The sequence below is a fragment of the Asterias rubens genome, chromosome 6 (genome assembly GCF_902459465.1).
Source record: "Asterias rubens chromosome 6, eAstRub1.3, whole genome shotgun sequence".
Lineage (NCBI taxonomy): Eukaryota > Metazoa > Echinodermata > Asteroidea > Forcipulatida > Asteriidae > Asterias > Asterias rubens.
Window position 1 is genome coordinate 12,516,855 of NC_047067.1, and position 16,268 is coordinate 12,533,122.

The window sequence follows — 16,268 nt, forward strand, 5'->3', positions numbered from 1 at the left end:
ACGCAGCACAACAGAATTTTTTTCTGGCATCCTATATTTGTATGTGTACACATGATATTTTTTCATTTGATTTTTATTTTAACGAAAATGGCGCAAGTTAAAAGTCACAATTTTCCCGACGGTTCTGGTTCAGTGAGATTGTTTTTTTTTCAAAGTGGTATTCACCCTTTGAATGCTTTCCTGAATTCCCGGTCGATGGCGTTATAAACATTGTATTATAACGCTCGCATTGTCTCATTCTGGTGTTTTTACTCGTATTGGCCTGGAAGTTTCGTTTTTATTTCGCCATGTCTACCCACGCACCCATTTCGAATTCCTACATGGGTTGCTTTACCCACGCACCCTCATTGAATTTCAACCGTTTATTGTTCAAGTGTCCCTTGTGGTGTACCTTTGAACCTGGTGTAACTCTTAAAGGCAGTGGACACTATTGGTAATTACTCAAAATAATTACATGTATTGGCATAAAACAGTAATAGGGAGAGGTTGATAGTATAAAACATTGTGAGAAACGGCTCCCTCTGAAGTGACGTAGTTTTTGAGAAAGAAGTAATTTTCCACGAATTTGATTCCGAGATCTCAAGTTTAGAACTTGAGGTCTCGAAATCAAGCATCTGAAAGCACACAACTTCGTGTGACAAGGGTGTTTTTTCCTTTCATAGTTATCTCGCAACTCCGACGACCGATCGCGCTCAAATTTTCACAGGTTTGGTATTTTATGCATATGTTGAGATACACCAAGTAAGAAGACTAGTCTTTGACAATTACCAATAGTGTCCACTGGCTTTAATCTAAGGTGACGTATGTGTCTTTCTGTAACTCTAAAAACTAAAGAGTTGGATCGAACACTTGCATGAGTTCGGTGAGTGACTACACTTTGAAAGTGTTGAATCCAGTATTCGGTCAACAATTTAAGTGCCAGTTTAACGTTTATAAAGCTGATCCAACAATTCAAAGGAATTTGTTTGGGAAATGTTGAAATATCACTTAAATTGTTAAATTAACCCTATTTGCGTTGGATCAAAAATTTTAAAATGCTAGATTAAACAAACAAAACGCTAGATCCAACACTTTCAAAGTTTAGTCACTCACCGAACTCATGCAAGTGTTGGATTCAACTCTTTAGTTTTTAAAGTGTACCCTTACAACGTGTACCCGTATTTAAACTGGACTCGTCACACCCCATGCGTGAATTTATCCCTACAGTTTAATACAAATAATAAAACAACACAATCTGGGCCCAATTTCATAGAGCTGCTAAGCAGAAAAATTTGCTGAGCATGACATTTTTTCCGTGATAAAAACAGGATTACCAACCAAACATCCACGTGATTTTCAGGATAAGCAAACAACAGCTAAATACCATGTAACGTGGAAAACGCAACAAATTGAAATTTGGGTGGTAATCCTGTTTTTTCAAGGAAGAAATTTCATGCTATGCAAATTTGTGTGCTTAGCAGCTCTATGAAATTGGGCCCAGTTCTTATATGGCGCTTGCCACACCTGAAGGGCGTCTGAAGGCGTTCCCAGAATTACAACTCTCCCATTATAAACTGGTGGTACAATAGGCTGCCATAAAGTACAATATCTTTTATTTTTCCATTCGAAGGGCGCCCTCTCTTGTTTTATATTCCTCCCACATGCGATGTAGAAGGGCGCCCTACCCTAAACTTGTGATCGACACTCATAAACTCATAAGACTAATCACAAAAAGGGTAATCCCTCATCTTGGTTTCAGTTCATTCAGTTTCTTTCGTTTTAATGTCGTTAAAATGTAGAATAATACCGGCAAGAGACATATTTGACCCGAAAAAGTTGCTAATTATTTCGGAAATACTCGTAGATAAAAAAAAAATTATAACAACAAAAACCAAATTGGTTGGCGATCCAGATATTGTAAGTCGTGTCGGTCAGGTTTTGTTGTGGGTTTTGGTGGTGTTTTGGTGGGGGTCTTTTTTTAAATGACAAATGTTAGGTTTAGGTTTCGTAATTGTTGGTAGAATAAACAGTAAACCCTCACAAATAAACTAATGTTAACAATGTTCGGTGGAGACCTGCAAACACTTTGCAATAAGATGATACTGGGAAATAAATGATTTTATTTTTGTTGACATCTAAAGTGTGTCTTTATATATTTTCAAAGACTCATCTCTTCAAGTAATTTCTTGTAAACCACTTAAGATAAAGATATTCGCGCTCGCGAATTGGTTCCGAGTTCATGACTGTTCTTAGTACAGTTATTCCTCAGCCTTGATTGAATGTAGGCCTACGCCTGAGTGTTCACATTTAGATGTCTTGCAAAATAAAGGTTTTTGTCCAAGCCAGTGAGTTATTCGAAGTCATCAAGAGTTTCTATTGAGTGATGTTGGTTAATGAATAATATTTTGTTGAAATTGTTTATCTTCGCATCATGCTGCCGTCATAAATGTGTACCTTCGTTTGGATTATTTATTTCAACTCGGATCGGATTTGTTTGGGTTTGAACATTAACTCTGTTGGACAAAGTCCAGCTCCACATCTACCTGAGTGATAGCTCGTCACCCCCGACCCCTTGTGTATTTTAATGATTGTTACCCGTCCCCAGATGTTGACAGTCAACACCCACGCTATGTTTTGTTAAATGTACTTCGTCGAGATAACAATACTTTTAATTTTAGGATGTGGCTTGTCAGTTGTTAACCCGAATAATTAATCTTCTTAAAAACATGATTATGAACATTCGACCGAAGCATTTATCATACGGGGTTCGTCTATGGAATTGGATTCGGCGGGAAAATCGAGCAGGCGTTCGAAATCACGTTCTGGACGTAGAGTCGGCCCCCAGCCCCTTCTCGACAACGGACCGGGAGCAAATGATAACACCAGTGGTATGTAAATACTTCAACCTCTAAGAACTAGAAATAAACGGAGATTTTTTTTTTTTAATGTACGCATGTGGAATTATGGATACATTTCTATTAGAATATTACTGCAGGACTGTATGTTTCGTGTTTGAAAGGGAAAGGGCACCAAAGCATTTTCTTTTCGGTATAAAATTATATATAGTGCACCGTATGAGTAAATTTTAAATGTCAAGGGCACCAAGGCAATTAATATACCAGTGGGCATGGAGGCAATCGCATTCGTTACCTCCGTAAAATGTCGTGCCTAATTACTGTAATAACAGTATTCTAAAACTTACTCGAGTGGATCAAAATTAAAACCAATGGTTTAATCCATGAGAAATCAACGTTGAATTATTTAAAATAACAAACTCACTTTATTATCATGTTCATATTTTGCGTTGATGTGTGTGCATGTATTTTTTTTAACTTGATTGACATGTGATATAATATAAATTAATATTATTAGGCCTAGGCTTTATTATTAGGCTATGGTTCATCCTTTTCAGAAACCCAAGTTTCTTTATTGAAAATAACAAAATCGTTTGTTATCAATTGTTCGTTTCTTTTCTTCATTGACAAATATTATTATTTTTGTTATCACATTACAATCACAGTGTAAGTTCAATGCATAGATTTTTACCAAATATTGACATGTGGTACTATATAAATTATGATGATGAAATGTACATACATTGTATTCGTATTGATCGGATTTCTTGTTTCTAATAAGCTGAAGCAAAAATCGAATTCTTTCTCTCGGTATTGATTTTTTAGGCTGGGGTAGAATTTCTAAAAAAAAAACCCATTAACTTCAGTATGTATATGCAGATATTCTTTGTCCGTTGGTTTCATTTTTATAACCCTTAATCAATGTACAGTATGTTTGTGATACTGTCAAAATTTGCAACGGAAAATAAATTATTATTTACCTCAAATTACGAGAACTGCCTGTTATATTTACGACAGACTCACTCATCGTATGTAAAGATGTTTAAGAATGTACCATCGGACCTACATGTATTGTTACCGCGCAAGGTTAGCAATAAATTAAGTAATTAAAATTTAAATACAAAATGATGAGTGACAGCCGCATATTGTAATTAATATATTCAATCTTAAAGCCCGGTATTTATTTGTTTTAGCCAAACCAAACAAGTCATGTGACGTTTCCAGAGAGTCACAAATTATTGACCCAACCCGTTGTCATGGCAATAAGATACTTCAATGCGGGACCGCATCCCGCACATGTACGGGTTTTGCGCAAACTCGAATCTCATAATAGATTTTCCTCTCAATCGTGTGTAAGAGTATATCAAGACATCCAAGCGAAGAGCATCACACACATGCATCGAATGTGTAATGGCGGCCTCTCGTATAGTCTCGAAATCTCTGCGTTTCTATCTTTTTGGACGGAATTCTCTTGAGGCACCAAAATGAGTAAAAACGGCACTGAGTTAGTTGGGCATCACCACCGGGCGAATCGTGTTGAACCACTGCCCGGAGTAGAGGCTACAGCTGAGCATGGCGATTTGTGTATAACGGGTTCGTAATAATGCATTTCAATTATTCATGGTAGAAATCTCTTCCACGGAGATTTATAAACAATTAATTTTCTATTTTGTTCTTTGATATGATTTATTTCTTGTGGCAATATAAATTTCAATTCAATTCAATTCAATTCATTAAGGTTTATTTTATAAAAAATATCACAAAATACACGACAGAAGTTAAAAAGACTTAAATTGACGTGTTTAGATACATTATTGTAAACAATGACAAAAAACACAGACTTAAAAGAAGAGAAGAAAAGCTCCAGGCATGAATGCACAAAAAAAGATAAAAATTAGATTAAATTTGATAAACATTTGATAAAACTGATAATTCATTATTATTAAAAATTACAAAAGACAACAAACTCTGACTTAACAAGGAGAAGAAACTGTAGGCATGAATGCACAAATTAAAAAAATTTGATCAAATTTGATAAACATTTGATAAAACTAAACCCAACTGTTAGAGATACTTGTTGATGAAGCCACAGATTTGATAAACATTTGATAAAACTTAAACCCAACTGTTAGAGATACTTGTTAATGAAATCACCGATTATTATACAGTCTCACTAATGCTGGAACACTAGACATTTTATATCTCTGAGTTCTCATTAGGGGCAAGTGAATTTTGTGTGAGTTTCTCAGTCCAGTGCGGGAGAGTGTTTGGCGTTCATTTGTGAAGACGTGACTCTGATGATAACATGTCCCCTTTGATAACATCGCACAAACAACTTGAGAAAAAAAATATAAATAATTGACATCAGTTTAGGTAAACATGCACGTGGAATCGATTCAGATCCATCTTGATTGTTTACAATAATGCCGCTGATCATAATTCATGGTTGTGCGCGTTCTTAAGAAAAAAATGTCTTGTTTTTACCACGTCCCGGGACTGTGCATGTGACATTAATTTTGTATGGCACATTGTGGAATTGCGAAAATTTGTTGAACTGTTTCAAGTGGTTTCTTCCCTGCCTCTCTCCTCTCTGTGGACCCCAGTTCGAATCATAAACAAGGTTCTTGCATATAGATTGGATTTCCAGTTCCTTCTGATGACCTCGTGGTTTTTCTTATTTGGGATCCTCCACCCTTGAGTCCACGTCTAAAACTAAAAACAATTCATTTTCTTTAAAGATGCTTCCATTGGGATGCTTTGTCGACTATCAGATTCAGATGCTCTAAGAAGAAGAACAAAAGGTGTTGAAGCACAGTATTTACAGTGTAAAGTCGGTCAGCAACACTATTTTAAAGCCATAGGACACTTTCGGTACCAATTTGTTTTGTTTTGTTCACATATTTACAAATAACTTACAGGATTTACAGAAGGTAATGGTGAAAGACTTCTCTTGAAATATTATTCTCGGAAATGTTTACTTTTTGAGAAAACATTAAAACAACATCAATTCTCGATATCGAGAATTACTGATTTATTTTAAACACATGTCATAACACGGCGAAACGTGCGGAAACAAGGGTGGGGTTTTCCCGTTATTTTCGCCCGACTCCGATGACCGATTGAGCCTAAATTTTCACAGGTTTGTTATTTTATAAAGAAGTTGTGATACACGAAGTGTGGGCCTTGGCATAACTGTGGACACCTTCGGTAATTTTCAAGACCATGTATTCTCATTTGGTGTGTTCTCTCACAATGCATAACATAACAAATCTGTGAAAATTTGGACTCAAATGGCATTCGAAGTTGCAAGAGAATAGCGAAAGAAAAACACCCTTAATATTGTTGCACAAAAAAATAATTTGTGTGCTTTCAGATGCGGCCTAAAAAATGTGTCAGGTCTGAATATTTGAGTGAGATATTACCTTTTTCTCAAAAACTGTACTTTACTTCAGAGGGAGCCGTTTCTCACAATGTTTTATACTATATCAACAGCTCTCCGTTGCTCGTTAACAAGTACGTTTTTTTTTTAGTAATTGCCAACTAGTGTTCCAGTGCCTTTGACATTCGTTTCGTTGACATTCAAACTAGTTAGAACTCTCGAATTGTTATGGCTCAGCAATCAATCTTTATCGTGGTCTATGCATGAGTGGGAAGGGACTCGAAAATAGTTTTCCCTTTTGTCGTAAAACAGTAGTATGATATTGCATTGTTTGGGAACGTAGTGTCGACATGTTATTGTGCATGAGTCAATAAGGCCATGAGGAAAAGGCAGGTAGAATAACAATGGCGGACATTTTGAAATTTGCAAATTGCTCAATATTAATTTTTTAAAGACACGCAAAATTAACCCAAACTGTCTTATAATGTGATATGACGGTGATCTCTTAAATGACAACTGTCTTTTTTTATGATTAGAGTGGGGGTGACAATAAGTACATAGACAGCAACAACAACATTAACAACAAACAAACAAAAAGCATAAACTAAATAATTGTTTCTAGCAAAGGTTTGACATGTTGTTCAAATGGTGCTTGATGCTTGATGCTTGATGAATAACCACCTAAAAAAGCTAACTGCTTGTCCAATGTGTGGTCGTGAAAGTTATTATATTGATCAAAAGAAAACGTCATTCACACGGGTCGTCTAAAATATTTCTTTATAAATTCTAGCCAGTACAACTATGCTCAACATTTCTTTTCTGTCGATTGTCGGGGCACAGTGATTGTATTGACACTCTAAATGGGCTTTCAAAGTCCTATAGAACTATAGAAGCTCGCTTGCACGCTATCAACTACTTTTTTTGTATGAACTGTTTAAAGCATTATTAAAGCATAGCACAAAGCTAATGCTATTTTTTATTAATTCGGTCAATGCATATCAACAATTTCAAAGCATTATTTAGTACGGCAGTGCTGCTACTATTTTAGGAAGGCCTCATAAAGGGGACTGACCTTCGACAACTTGTTTGTTTTACGACTATAGAGTAGTCTCATCTCCAGCCACTTTGTTTGTTTTGCATCGCTAAACACACTTTAATATACGTAGAACCTGCTGCATCACAGACTACACCAAACCGTTGTGCGTGTGACTCGCCCACGTCGATCCCAAAAGTATTACTCATTCATCCCTACGTGAATTGCCATAGCACTTGTGTTACGCGGCACTGGATTGAAGGTTGTACTGTGTGGGAAATTAATTTTAGGCGTAGCCCCTTCCCCCAGAGCTAGAGCCAGAAAAGTGTAACTGTTGTGTACGGGAGAGGTCATATTGACACATGGACTTTGTAAACACACAATAAAGAGGGGTTGATTGGCCAAAGTTCAAATTTTATCCGGTGTTTATCACTCCTTAGCTGGTTCTTGTTCTGATAAGGTTAGTAATTATATCAGTCAATGTGTGTAAGGTGTAAGGTATTGAAACCATATGAAACTGATCGTGCAGTTGTGAATGTGACTGCCGTCAGATTGAACTTAGTACAGTAGTGATAGCGCTGTAGTGTAGCACTAGCAGTTGAGGGCACGGGACGGGAATTTGACTGCTGTATCGCCTACTGCGCCGTGCAGTCGTTAGACGGAGGTCTGTCGGCTATTTTCGCTCGATCAGTCAGCCATGCTATTGCCACGATAAAACAAGTTGCACCGAGTACAATTTTGGAAAGCACTGACTGAGGCCTAGCTATTCAGTTTTAATACAGTTGTGCTTGTTGAAAAACTTGAAGTTGACTTTTGAGGTAAGCCAATTGATTGCATGGACGGTAACTGTGTCATCAAACTACATTGTTATTGTAACATTGCATTGATTGACAAATAACTGAATTATATATGTAAATTGTCAAGACAATGTTGTAGCACCTACAACACATGATACTTAGTTGCGATAACGTAACCCTCCTCCCGACGGCCGCCAGGTCGGAGGGTTACGAGATCAGTTCGAGCGGCAAATGACAATCTGGTCCAACACATATAATTTTGACAGCTAGTCACCAGATTTGCCCCGTTTTTACCACTTTTAAAAATCATGACACAAATTCAAAGGGCACGAACTTAATCCTCAATGTCTAATGAACACTCAAAACACCATTGAGAAAATATTTTTGAAGAAAAAGGACAAAAACTTACCAGATCCCGAAGCGAATTCCCAGGTTTATATTTTGAACTTGTCGCATCGCTTTGGAAATGCTTTATTTTGTTGTTGGACTAAACCATTCTGTGAAAGGGGTGTTACAAGGCAGTGCGTGCGCGCAGTCCGTTTACATTTCCCGCCATTCACTCATTGCATGGCGCGCACGCGCTGCAGCACTACAACATTGTAATACCCCTTTCACAGAATGGTTTAGTCCAACAACAAAATAAAGCGTTTGCAAAGCGAGGCGATATTTTAAGCTGTGCAAGGTTTAAGCTGCGACAAAACAATACACTCCGCTATAGATGTGGTGCTTTTATTGTCGTGAGTATAATACAGTATTTTAAAAAGTTATTGATCAAGTGTGTTGTTGTTTTTCTTGGTTTTTTTGTAGACATGGCAGCGCCACCAGCGATAGGATTTGAGGGCCTTCAGGAACCTGCACAACCCTACGAAGCTATTGGTAAGTTCAGTTCCTACCAGATCATTTTAAAGGGCGTCCAGGATGTAGTAAAAATTATTGGTAGATCTTAGCTAAAAAAAATACTAGACTGGTCCCCTGTCTTGATCCGCAAGGTTTTTACCAATGATTTTTTTTGGGAAACAATAGTTTTAATCATTTTGATCGGTCCGAGGTGCAATTGGGACATGAATCTTGGTGAAAAATGCAAATGGATTGGGATTGACTTGGCAAGAGACAACTATACTGGTGTTATTCCTAAGCCTTGATGTGTGGCGTCCGTCATTATGTTCAGGTTAAAATAATATCAGCTACTCGCAAACTAGACACAAAGAAGGCGCTATACTCTGTAGACTCCCTTCCCTGACGTCACATGTGGATACTCTCTGTACGCACATTTCTTTTGTGGACACCTAGAAGCAAGTGGTTTTCTTGAGATGAGACTACATTTCTAAAAATGCTGTTATGTGCATGTTCCAGATTGGTGGATAATTTCAAAAAGCGTTGCAACGTAGTCTCCTACTCAAGCCAGTAATTGGCAGTTTACAGAACCAAACCCCTCACTGCAGTGTAAGAAAAATACGCTCTCTACACATGGTCTGCCAATGTCGGAGTAAAATTGCGTGCACTGTATGGTGTGTGCGCATCGTCTAAAATCTGCTTAGCATAGTAACTGACTCATTGGGGATCTCACTCCCAATTAGGAAATATTAAAATAAATGTTGAATACGTTTTACAAATTGTCTAAATGGAACAATTATTTTCAAAATGATGGTGTAAAAGCTCCCGGAGCGTCCTATGATTATTCCAGGTAGGACTGCTTCATGATTAATTTTTTGATCTGTGTTTGCAGTAATAAAGGTATAGTTGACGGATGTTAAACATAATATCATCATGGGTTTTTCCAATTAAGGTAAGTTTTTCCTATGAGGCAGCTGCTGTTCTGTTTTGTGGCATCAAGTTAACGGATAATGACAGCAGAATCTGAAAGAGAATTTGTACCATTTGCTGCAAGATGTTTTTGATGTTTTTGCTTGTTTCGTTTATCATCTGGGCCAAATTTTATTGAGCTGCTAAGCAAACAAAAATAGCTGAGCATGAAACTTTTGCCTTGATAAAAACTGGATTTACCAACCAATTATCCACACACCAGTAACTAGCAATTATGCAACAAATTGAAATTTGGTTGGTAATCCTGTTTTTATCAAGGAAAATAATTCATGCTAAGCTAATTTTTGTGCTTTAAGCAGCTCTATGAATTTGGGCCCTGTGCTAAACAACAAGCAATATTTTTGCACAGTTTTTAATCATTACAGTGCACCATAGTAAGGTCCATATTGATGAATTGACACCATAGGGGACAGGGTTGGGACAAAAATAGCAAAGTTTTTAAGGGCAATCAATCATTTCTCAGGTTGCTGTGTTTTCCCTCAAGGATTGTTCAAAACTGAGGGCATTCTGTTCTTGAATTTTGCTAGTATGACATGTGGCACACTGAACTGAAATGAGCTCCTTGGATTGTTTTACCAAGTAGGCTACAGTTACGGAAATGTACTATAAATTGTTTTTTGTGTGGTTTTCCTGGTGGGTTATTTTTATAGTGTTAGCACAGTTGACCTTAAGTTTTGCCTTAAAGCCATTGGACCCTTTCGGTAAACAGTATTGTCCAAGGCCCACACTTCGTGTATCACAACTTCTATATCAAATAACTAACCTGTGAAAATTTGGGCTTAATCGGTCATCGGAGTCGAGAGAAAATAACGGGAAAACCCACCCTTGTATCCGCGCGTTTCGCCGTGTCATGACATGTGTTTAAAATAAATCCGTAATTCTCGTTAATGAGAACTGATATTGTTTTACTGTTTTCTCAAAAAGTAAAGCATTTCATGGAATAATATTTCAAGAGAAGTATTTCACCACTACCTTCTGTAAACCCTGTAAGTTATTTGTAAATGTGAACTTTTAATTTTTTTTCTGTACCGAAAGGTTCCAATGGCTTTAAGAATGTCTGTTATTTTTTCATTTTCGGTTCTTACAGCCATGGTTGAATGAACACATACGTTATGAATGGGAAGATTGACCTGCCATAATTTATCAAGTTCAATGAAATGGAACGATGATCTCCCTGCATGGAGGTCTGCGTACAAATATTCATATGAATTAAGAAGCAGAAGAGTGGATTTGCGCGCCTTGTAAACTTGAATTATACACTGTACGTCGTATGGATAGTTCAGTCAGTTTGGCAATGCCGTCTGGGAATCATTTCATTTAGGGCTTGGGCTGATGTGGGGACCTATTAAGGCCAAATTACATGAGGCAGTTTACAATTTATAATATTGAAAAATATGTTGATAATTCTATATTTTATCTACAAACAAACCAAGTGTTGTAAAGTGTGTAACCGGTACAAGTTTCCTTTTATGTTTTTATAGTCCTATTTTAAAATTGAAAATAAAGTTTCAATTTTTGATCATTCCTTCGACCCACCAACACTTTTGAGGAAAATTAATAAAAAAATTGTTAAATAGGGAAATGTTTTCATGCTGTCATAGTTAAGGGTGACCCTGTCAGGCCCTCCTGGGATTTTATCTTCCCTTGATTTTACCATGGAAACGTACTCTCAGTACTATGCATGCATCATCAGTTTGTTGTTTGGGGTTGGAGGAAGTCATTGGATTTGTAACTTCCGACAAGTGTTGCAAGTTGCAACTTGTACTGCGTAGGCGAGGTCACGATCAGGGACAGTTTGAACTGTGGTGAAGAAAAAAACTGCCAGGGGTCTTTGTGTTCAAGTTAAAACCATCCTACAATGTAGTTGAGACAAAATCCATCCTTTGCAATGTCGTTTGTACAGCCCTTTTCACACAACAGCAATTTAGCAGGGGTCCCTTGCTACAAAAGTACATCGTAGTGTGGTTGTTATGTATTCCAAAATGTAAAATTTAAAGGACAACTACAAAATTGTTTCTACTGTCCAAGTTCTCCTGAAAAATCTTGTCAAACATTGCTACATTTTACATCCATGCTAAAATTGAGCAAGGGACCCTGGTTAAATTTGCTGTCATGTGGATTGCACATAAGGTCCCCAGTGAAATCTTCTCAATTTTGTTGTCCTTTTATGGTTGTCCTTTCACACAAGTTGCATTCGGTAAAATTGTCCCAACCGTGCCAAATTAAGCAAGGGAGCCTTGTAAAACTGCTTTCTTGTGGTAGGGATTTCTGTGAACAAGGCACTGGGAGATGGTAGTGCCCTTTGAACTCATTATCAGATGATCAGAAGTCAAATTGCACCGCTCTGTAGATTACTTCCTGTGGATTCTTAAAAGTCCAGTTAGGGATCGATTTTGGCGGGAAAATACACAAAACTGCAGCGCTTGTAGCAGAGTTTATTGTACAAGAGCAGAGTCAATAAACATGTATTACCCTAAGAGTTTCAAAAGATTTGGATAAGACTAATGGTCGATATTTTTTCACAAAGATGTTGCCCAGTGAGGTATATAAGCATAGAGCCATGGTATACATGTAGTCTAGTACTATAATTCAACTAAAGACACAAGACCAATGGGAGACTTTGGGATGCTTGGTGGCAGCAGACTTACCAGGTAAAATCCATTGTTCTCGGTCATGTGCGCATGCTCAGAGCTACGTAAACAATGGAAATTTACCTGGTAAGTCTGCTGCCACCTAGCGTCCCAAAGTCTCCCATTGGCTTGTCCAGTCTGTCTTGAGTTTAGTGGCCCTTGGATATAATCCACTGGCCTTGGGTCTGTTGCAAGCTTTGCTGGTGATGATGCAATTTTGACCTCAGGGATATTACCTCAGCAGGTCATTTGGGTCAAAACAAAACCAGTGAGACTGGGGATTTGTTTCTGACCTGCAAACCTCAAAGTCTTATTTGCCAATTCATTGTTGAGCATGCAGCATAAAAGTGTTCACTATCGAAGTTGATCGTAGGGCTTGTTGTTGTTTCCAAATGTAAACTGAATTGTTTTGCTAAGACCAGACCAGAACAGCTTTAACGTACTGTTTTTATTTGAACAACCACTTTTGACATCCACCTCTTCAATACTTGTCTTATTTATTTTCAGCTTAAACTGTTCTGCCATCTTGTCGCTTTTATTACTAACTCGTTGTGTCATGTCTTATGTTCATCTGTCCTTTTGTCTGTTTGTCTGTCTATCTGGTTTCTTGTTTCTTGTTTGTCTGGCTGTTTTTTTACAAGCTCATGCTTTATACCAAAATAGCCCCGTACTTTATTTATTTATTTATGTTTACTCTTTCCTAATGATATGGTTTGCTTTACTCCGTAATACATGTACATGGAACTGTCGTCATTCTTTCATGAGAGTATGGAAATAAATGTATTCTTGAATTGAATTGAATTGAATTTACATTAGCTATGTTAATGACCAAATAGATCTCATTTGTCTTTATGGGTATTCACCATTCTTCATTACACAGATAGAATTTAGGTTTTTGTCAGACTCAAAGTCAACATTTCAACATCACTTGTTTTTATTACACACTACTTTGTGGTTTTATTATTTAATTGAAAAACACAAGACCGCTGGACTTGCGCAGTTGTGAGTTTATTGGCCCGAAACCAAAATCACTGTTCTCAGGCCATGGTGTCATTTACCATGCTTGTTGAAAACTTTCTTTGTATCTAACATGAGAGTCAAAAAAAAAACCAGAAACCAATTCTTCGTTCGTAACACGAACATACAAAAAGGTTATGGGTTTGTTTGCTCACAAAACCTCTGACAACATGTATTTTGGGCCTGACTAAGATCACAAAACAAAATCTATATGTGCATCTAATGTGAACGGATACAGGTATCGTATCTCTGTATTCCTACACTTGCGAAACCTCTCTGTTGTTTACTATACATTTACTGAATTGTAGGTAGCGTGTCAGGGCCAGGAAATTGTGGTTGATGCAGACTAGTTTATAAACCAGACATGTATTACATGACTATCAATATCAAAGTTGTTTGGATGGTCTTCGAAATAAGGGAAGTTAAAGCTCCCAAAAGGGGATATACACCAAGCTGGCAACATACAATTAACATTAGTTTGACATCTTTGATTATGAATTGCACAAATCAATAAATTGTGACTCAATAAAAAATACTTGTTTTAGTTGTCTTGGCTAGATTCAAACCCACAACCTTATGATTGCACGTCCAGCAGTCTAAGATACATGTATGTCCGTATGGTGCTCATTTAGTCAGATAAAGTAATAATCCATAGAACAGGCCTTGAATTTCGCTATTGATGGGGCTCGCAATTTTGTTCTGGTTAAAGGGACACTTCTTCAGTCAAAATAAAAACAATCCTCAATTCAATTCAATTCAATTTTTTATTTCATCACAGTTTTACAAGAAAAAGTAAAAATTGTTTTCCCTGTGTGCACTAGTAACACTCATTTTCGTTACTGATTAAACATTATTTTTATTACAATTTTAAACACAAGTCAGAACTTATCACAAATTAGTTTTAAACAATAAAATCTTAGGAGCAGGCCTTGAATTTTCCTCTTGATGGGGTACTGCAATTTTCTTCTGCATGGTAATGACCCAATTCACCTGACGTCATCATCACAATAATCTTGGATACGCCATTTTGGTGGTCAATGCAATTGGTGTTATTCAGTGAAGTGCACAATTAAGGCGACGCAGCGTTTACATGTAAACCTATTGACCACCAACATGGTGAGCGTGGCATCAGTCGCTGTGTGTGACGCGCGTGCAAGGGGTCCATAGGGGCGCTTTTATGAGGAATACATAAATTTGTAAGTGATGTTTTTTGAAGCTAACATGGTGTGAAGGATTTAAGAATAACTAATAGTAAAGTTGCAGGTACAATGTACAACCATACATTATTCTCTTTTGATGGAGTGTTGGCTCTGTTAATTTGTAGTGAAACCTTTCACAGGGCACCACAACGATTGCTATGGGAGCCAAATTTAATACAAGTCTTGATACTGTGATAGAGTCGAATGACCCTACGTGTAGCTGTGTGGTTAACATCTACCTATTGCAAAATCTGTAAAGATCGTTGTTGCAACATTCACCACTATACAAGTGTGAATTTTGTCATGAGAGCTAAGTGGCTCTTGTCTGTGTACATTTACATTGATGCCTTCATGGTTGATGAACCATGGAGGAGGATGTGTGGTACAGCCCTAAGGAATCTGCGATGGTTGTTTCAGTAAACACTGATCAGCGTCTCCCTTGAAGGATTATAGTTAGACCAGACTTGTTGGATCTGCTGTCGTTTTCATCAAATCAGCAATACTTGGCAGTGGGATTTTCTATACAAATACATTAGAGAAAGTGTTTATTTGTTGTCCATATAGAAATGGTGCTTCCAATAGAGACAGTGGACACTATTTGGTAATTGTAAAAGACCAGTCTTCTCACTTGGTGTATCTTAACATGTGCATAAAATAACAAACCTGTAAAAATTTGAGCTCGATTGGTCTTCGGAGTGGAAAATTCATGGAAAATTTCTTCTTTCTCTAACTAGGTCACTTCAGAGGGAGCCGTTTCCCACAATGTTTTCTACTATCAACCTCTCCCCATTGCTCGTACCCAAATTAGGTTTTATGCTGATAATTATTTTGAATAATTACCAATAGTGTCCACTGCCTTAAATAAATAGGCTATTGCAGCAAGTCAATGGAAAACATGTATTTTAAGGTCTTTCCTTGCAAATTCACCTGGGTGTTATTAATGGTTGTTTCAGGTTTTGCTGGGTAAAATTAACTGCAAAGAATCCCTTTGTATTTTTGAAATAGAAACGTTCTTGGTTTTTGTGTGAAACATTACCACTTTGATATCCGTAGAGCCTGTACACACTTTTCCTTCTGTCCAAGTAGCGATGCAACACCACAAAAGCAAAAATTAATGTACTTTCCCCAAAATAGTCTCTACCAAAGTCCAGTCACCAAAAACATAGGTCCTCATAGGTCTGGTAAGAGTGACTAAATGTACGGCGCTGTTGTAGCTTTCTCTATGATTGTAGTGTATGTGCTAAGTGCCTAATGGTGTGGCAGACTGATGGGTGTCTCAGTTTGTTTGGTTTGATTCTAAGGAAATGATTTTTTCAGGTCAGCCAACAAAGTGACAGACATTTTTCATGGATCAGCTAATTTGTTTTGGTCTTTGATCAAATGAATGCATTGCATTAAACAACTACATGTAAGAATCTTTTTTCAGCATGTTGGTTGATTAGTTTTCAATCAACATGGCTGGAAATTCACGCTTGACCCCAGACTCGAGGCCAGCGATTTTATTGTCAGCCAGTAAATTATGACGAGTCAAGTCTATATCTTTTTTTTGTCACAC

The 16,268-nt window shown here is 37.3% G+C and overlaps 1 protein-coding gene across 12 annotated transcripts in view; it reads left to right on the forward strand.

Moving 5' to 3' along the window:
- Positions 1-16,268, forward strand: part of LOC117291744 (anoctamin-4-like) — a 69,880-nt gene that overhangs the window by 3,636 nt on the left and 49,976 nt on the right. For 7 of the 12 annotated variants that reach the window (XM_033773623.1, XM_033773622.1, XM_033773626.1 and 4 more), the window contains exons 1-2: positions 4,267-4,427; positions 8,851-8,919. In XM_033773623.1, coding sequence (XP_033629514.1) covers positions 4,319-4,427; positions 8,851-8,919 — 178 coding nt within the window. In that variant the 5' untranslated portion in view covers positions 4,267-4,318. Of the gene's footprint in view, positions 1-4,265; positions 4,428-7,538; positions 7,707-7,939; positions 8,065-8,850; positions 8,920-16,268 lie in introns of those variants that run through there. The other 5 variants (XM_033773624.1, XM_033773631.1, XM_033773632.1 and 2 more) reach the window with 5 other exon arrangements.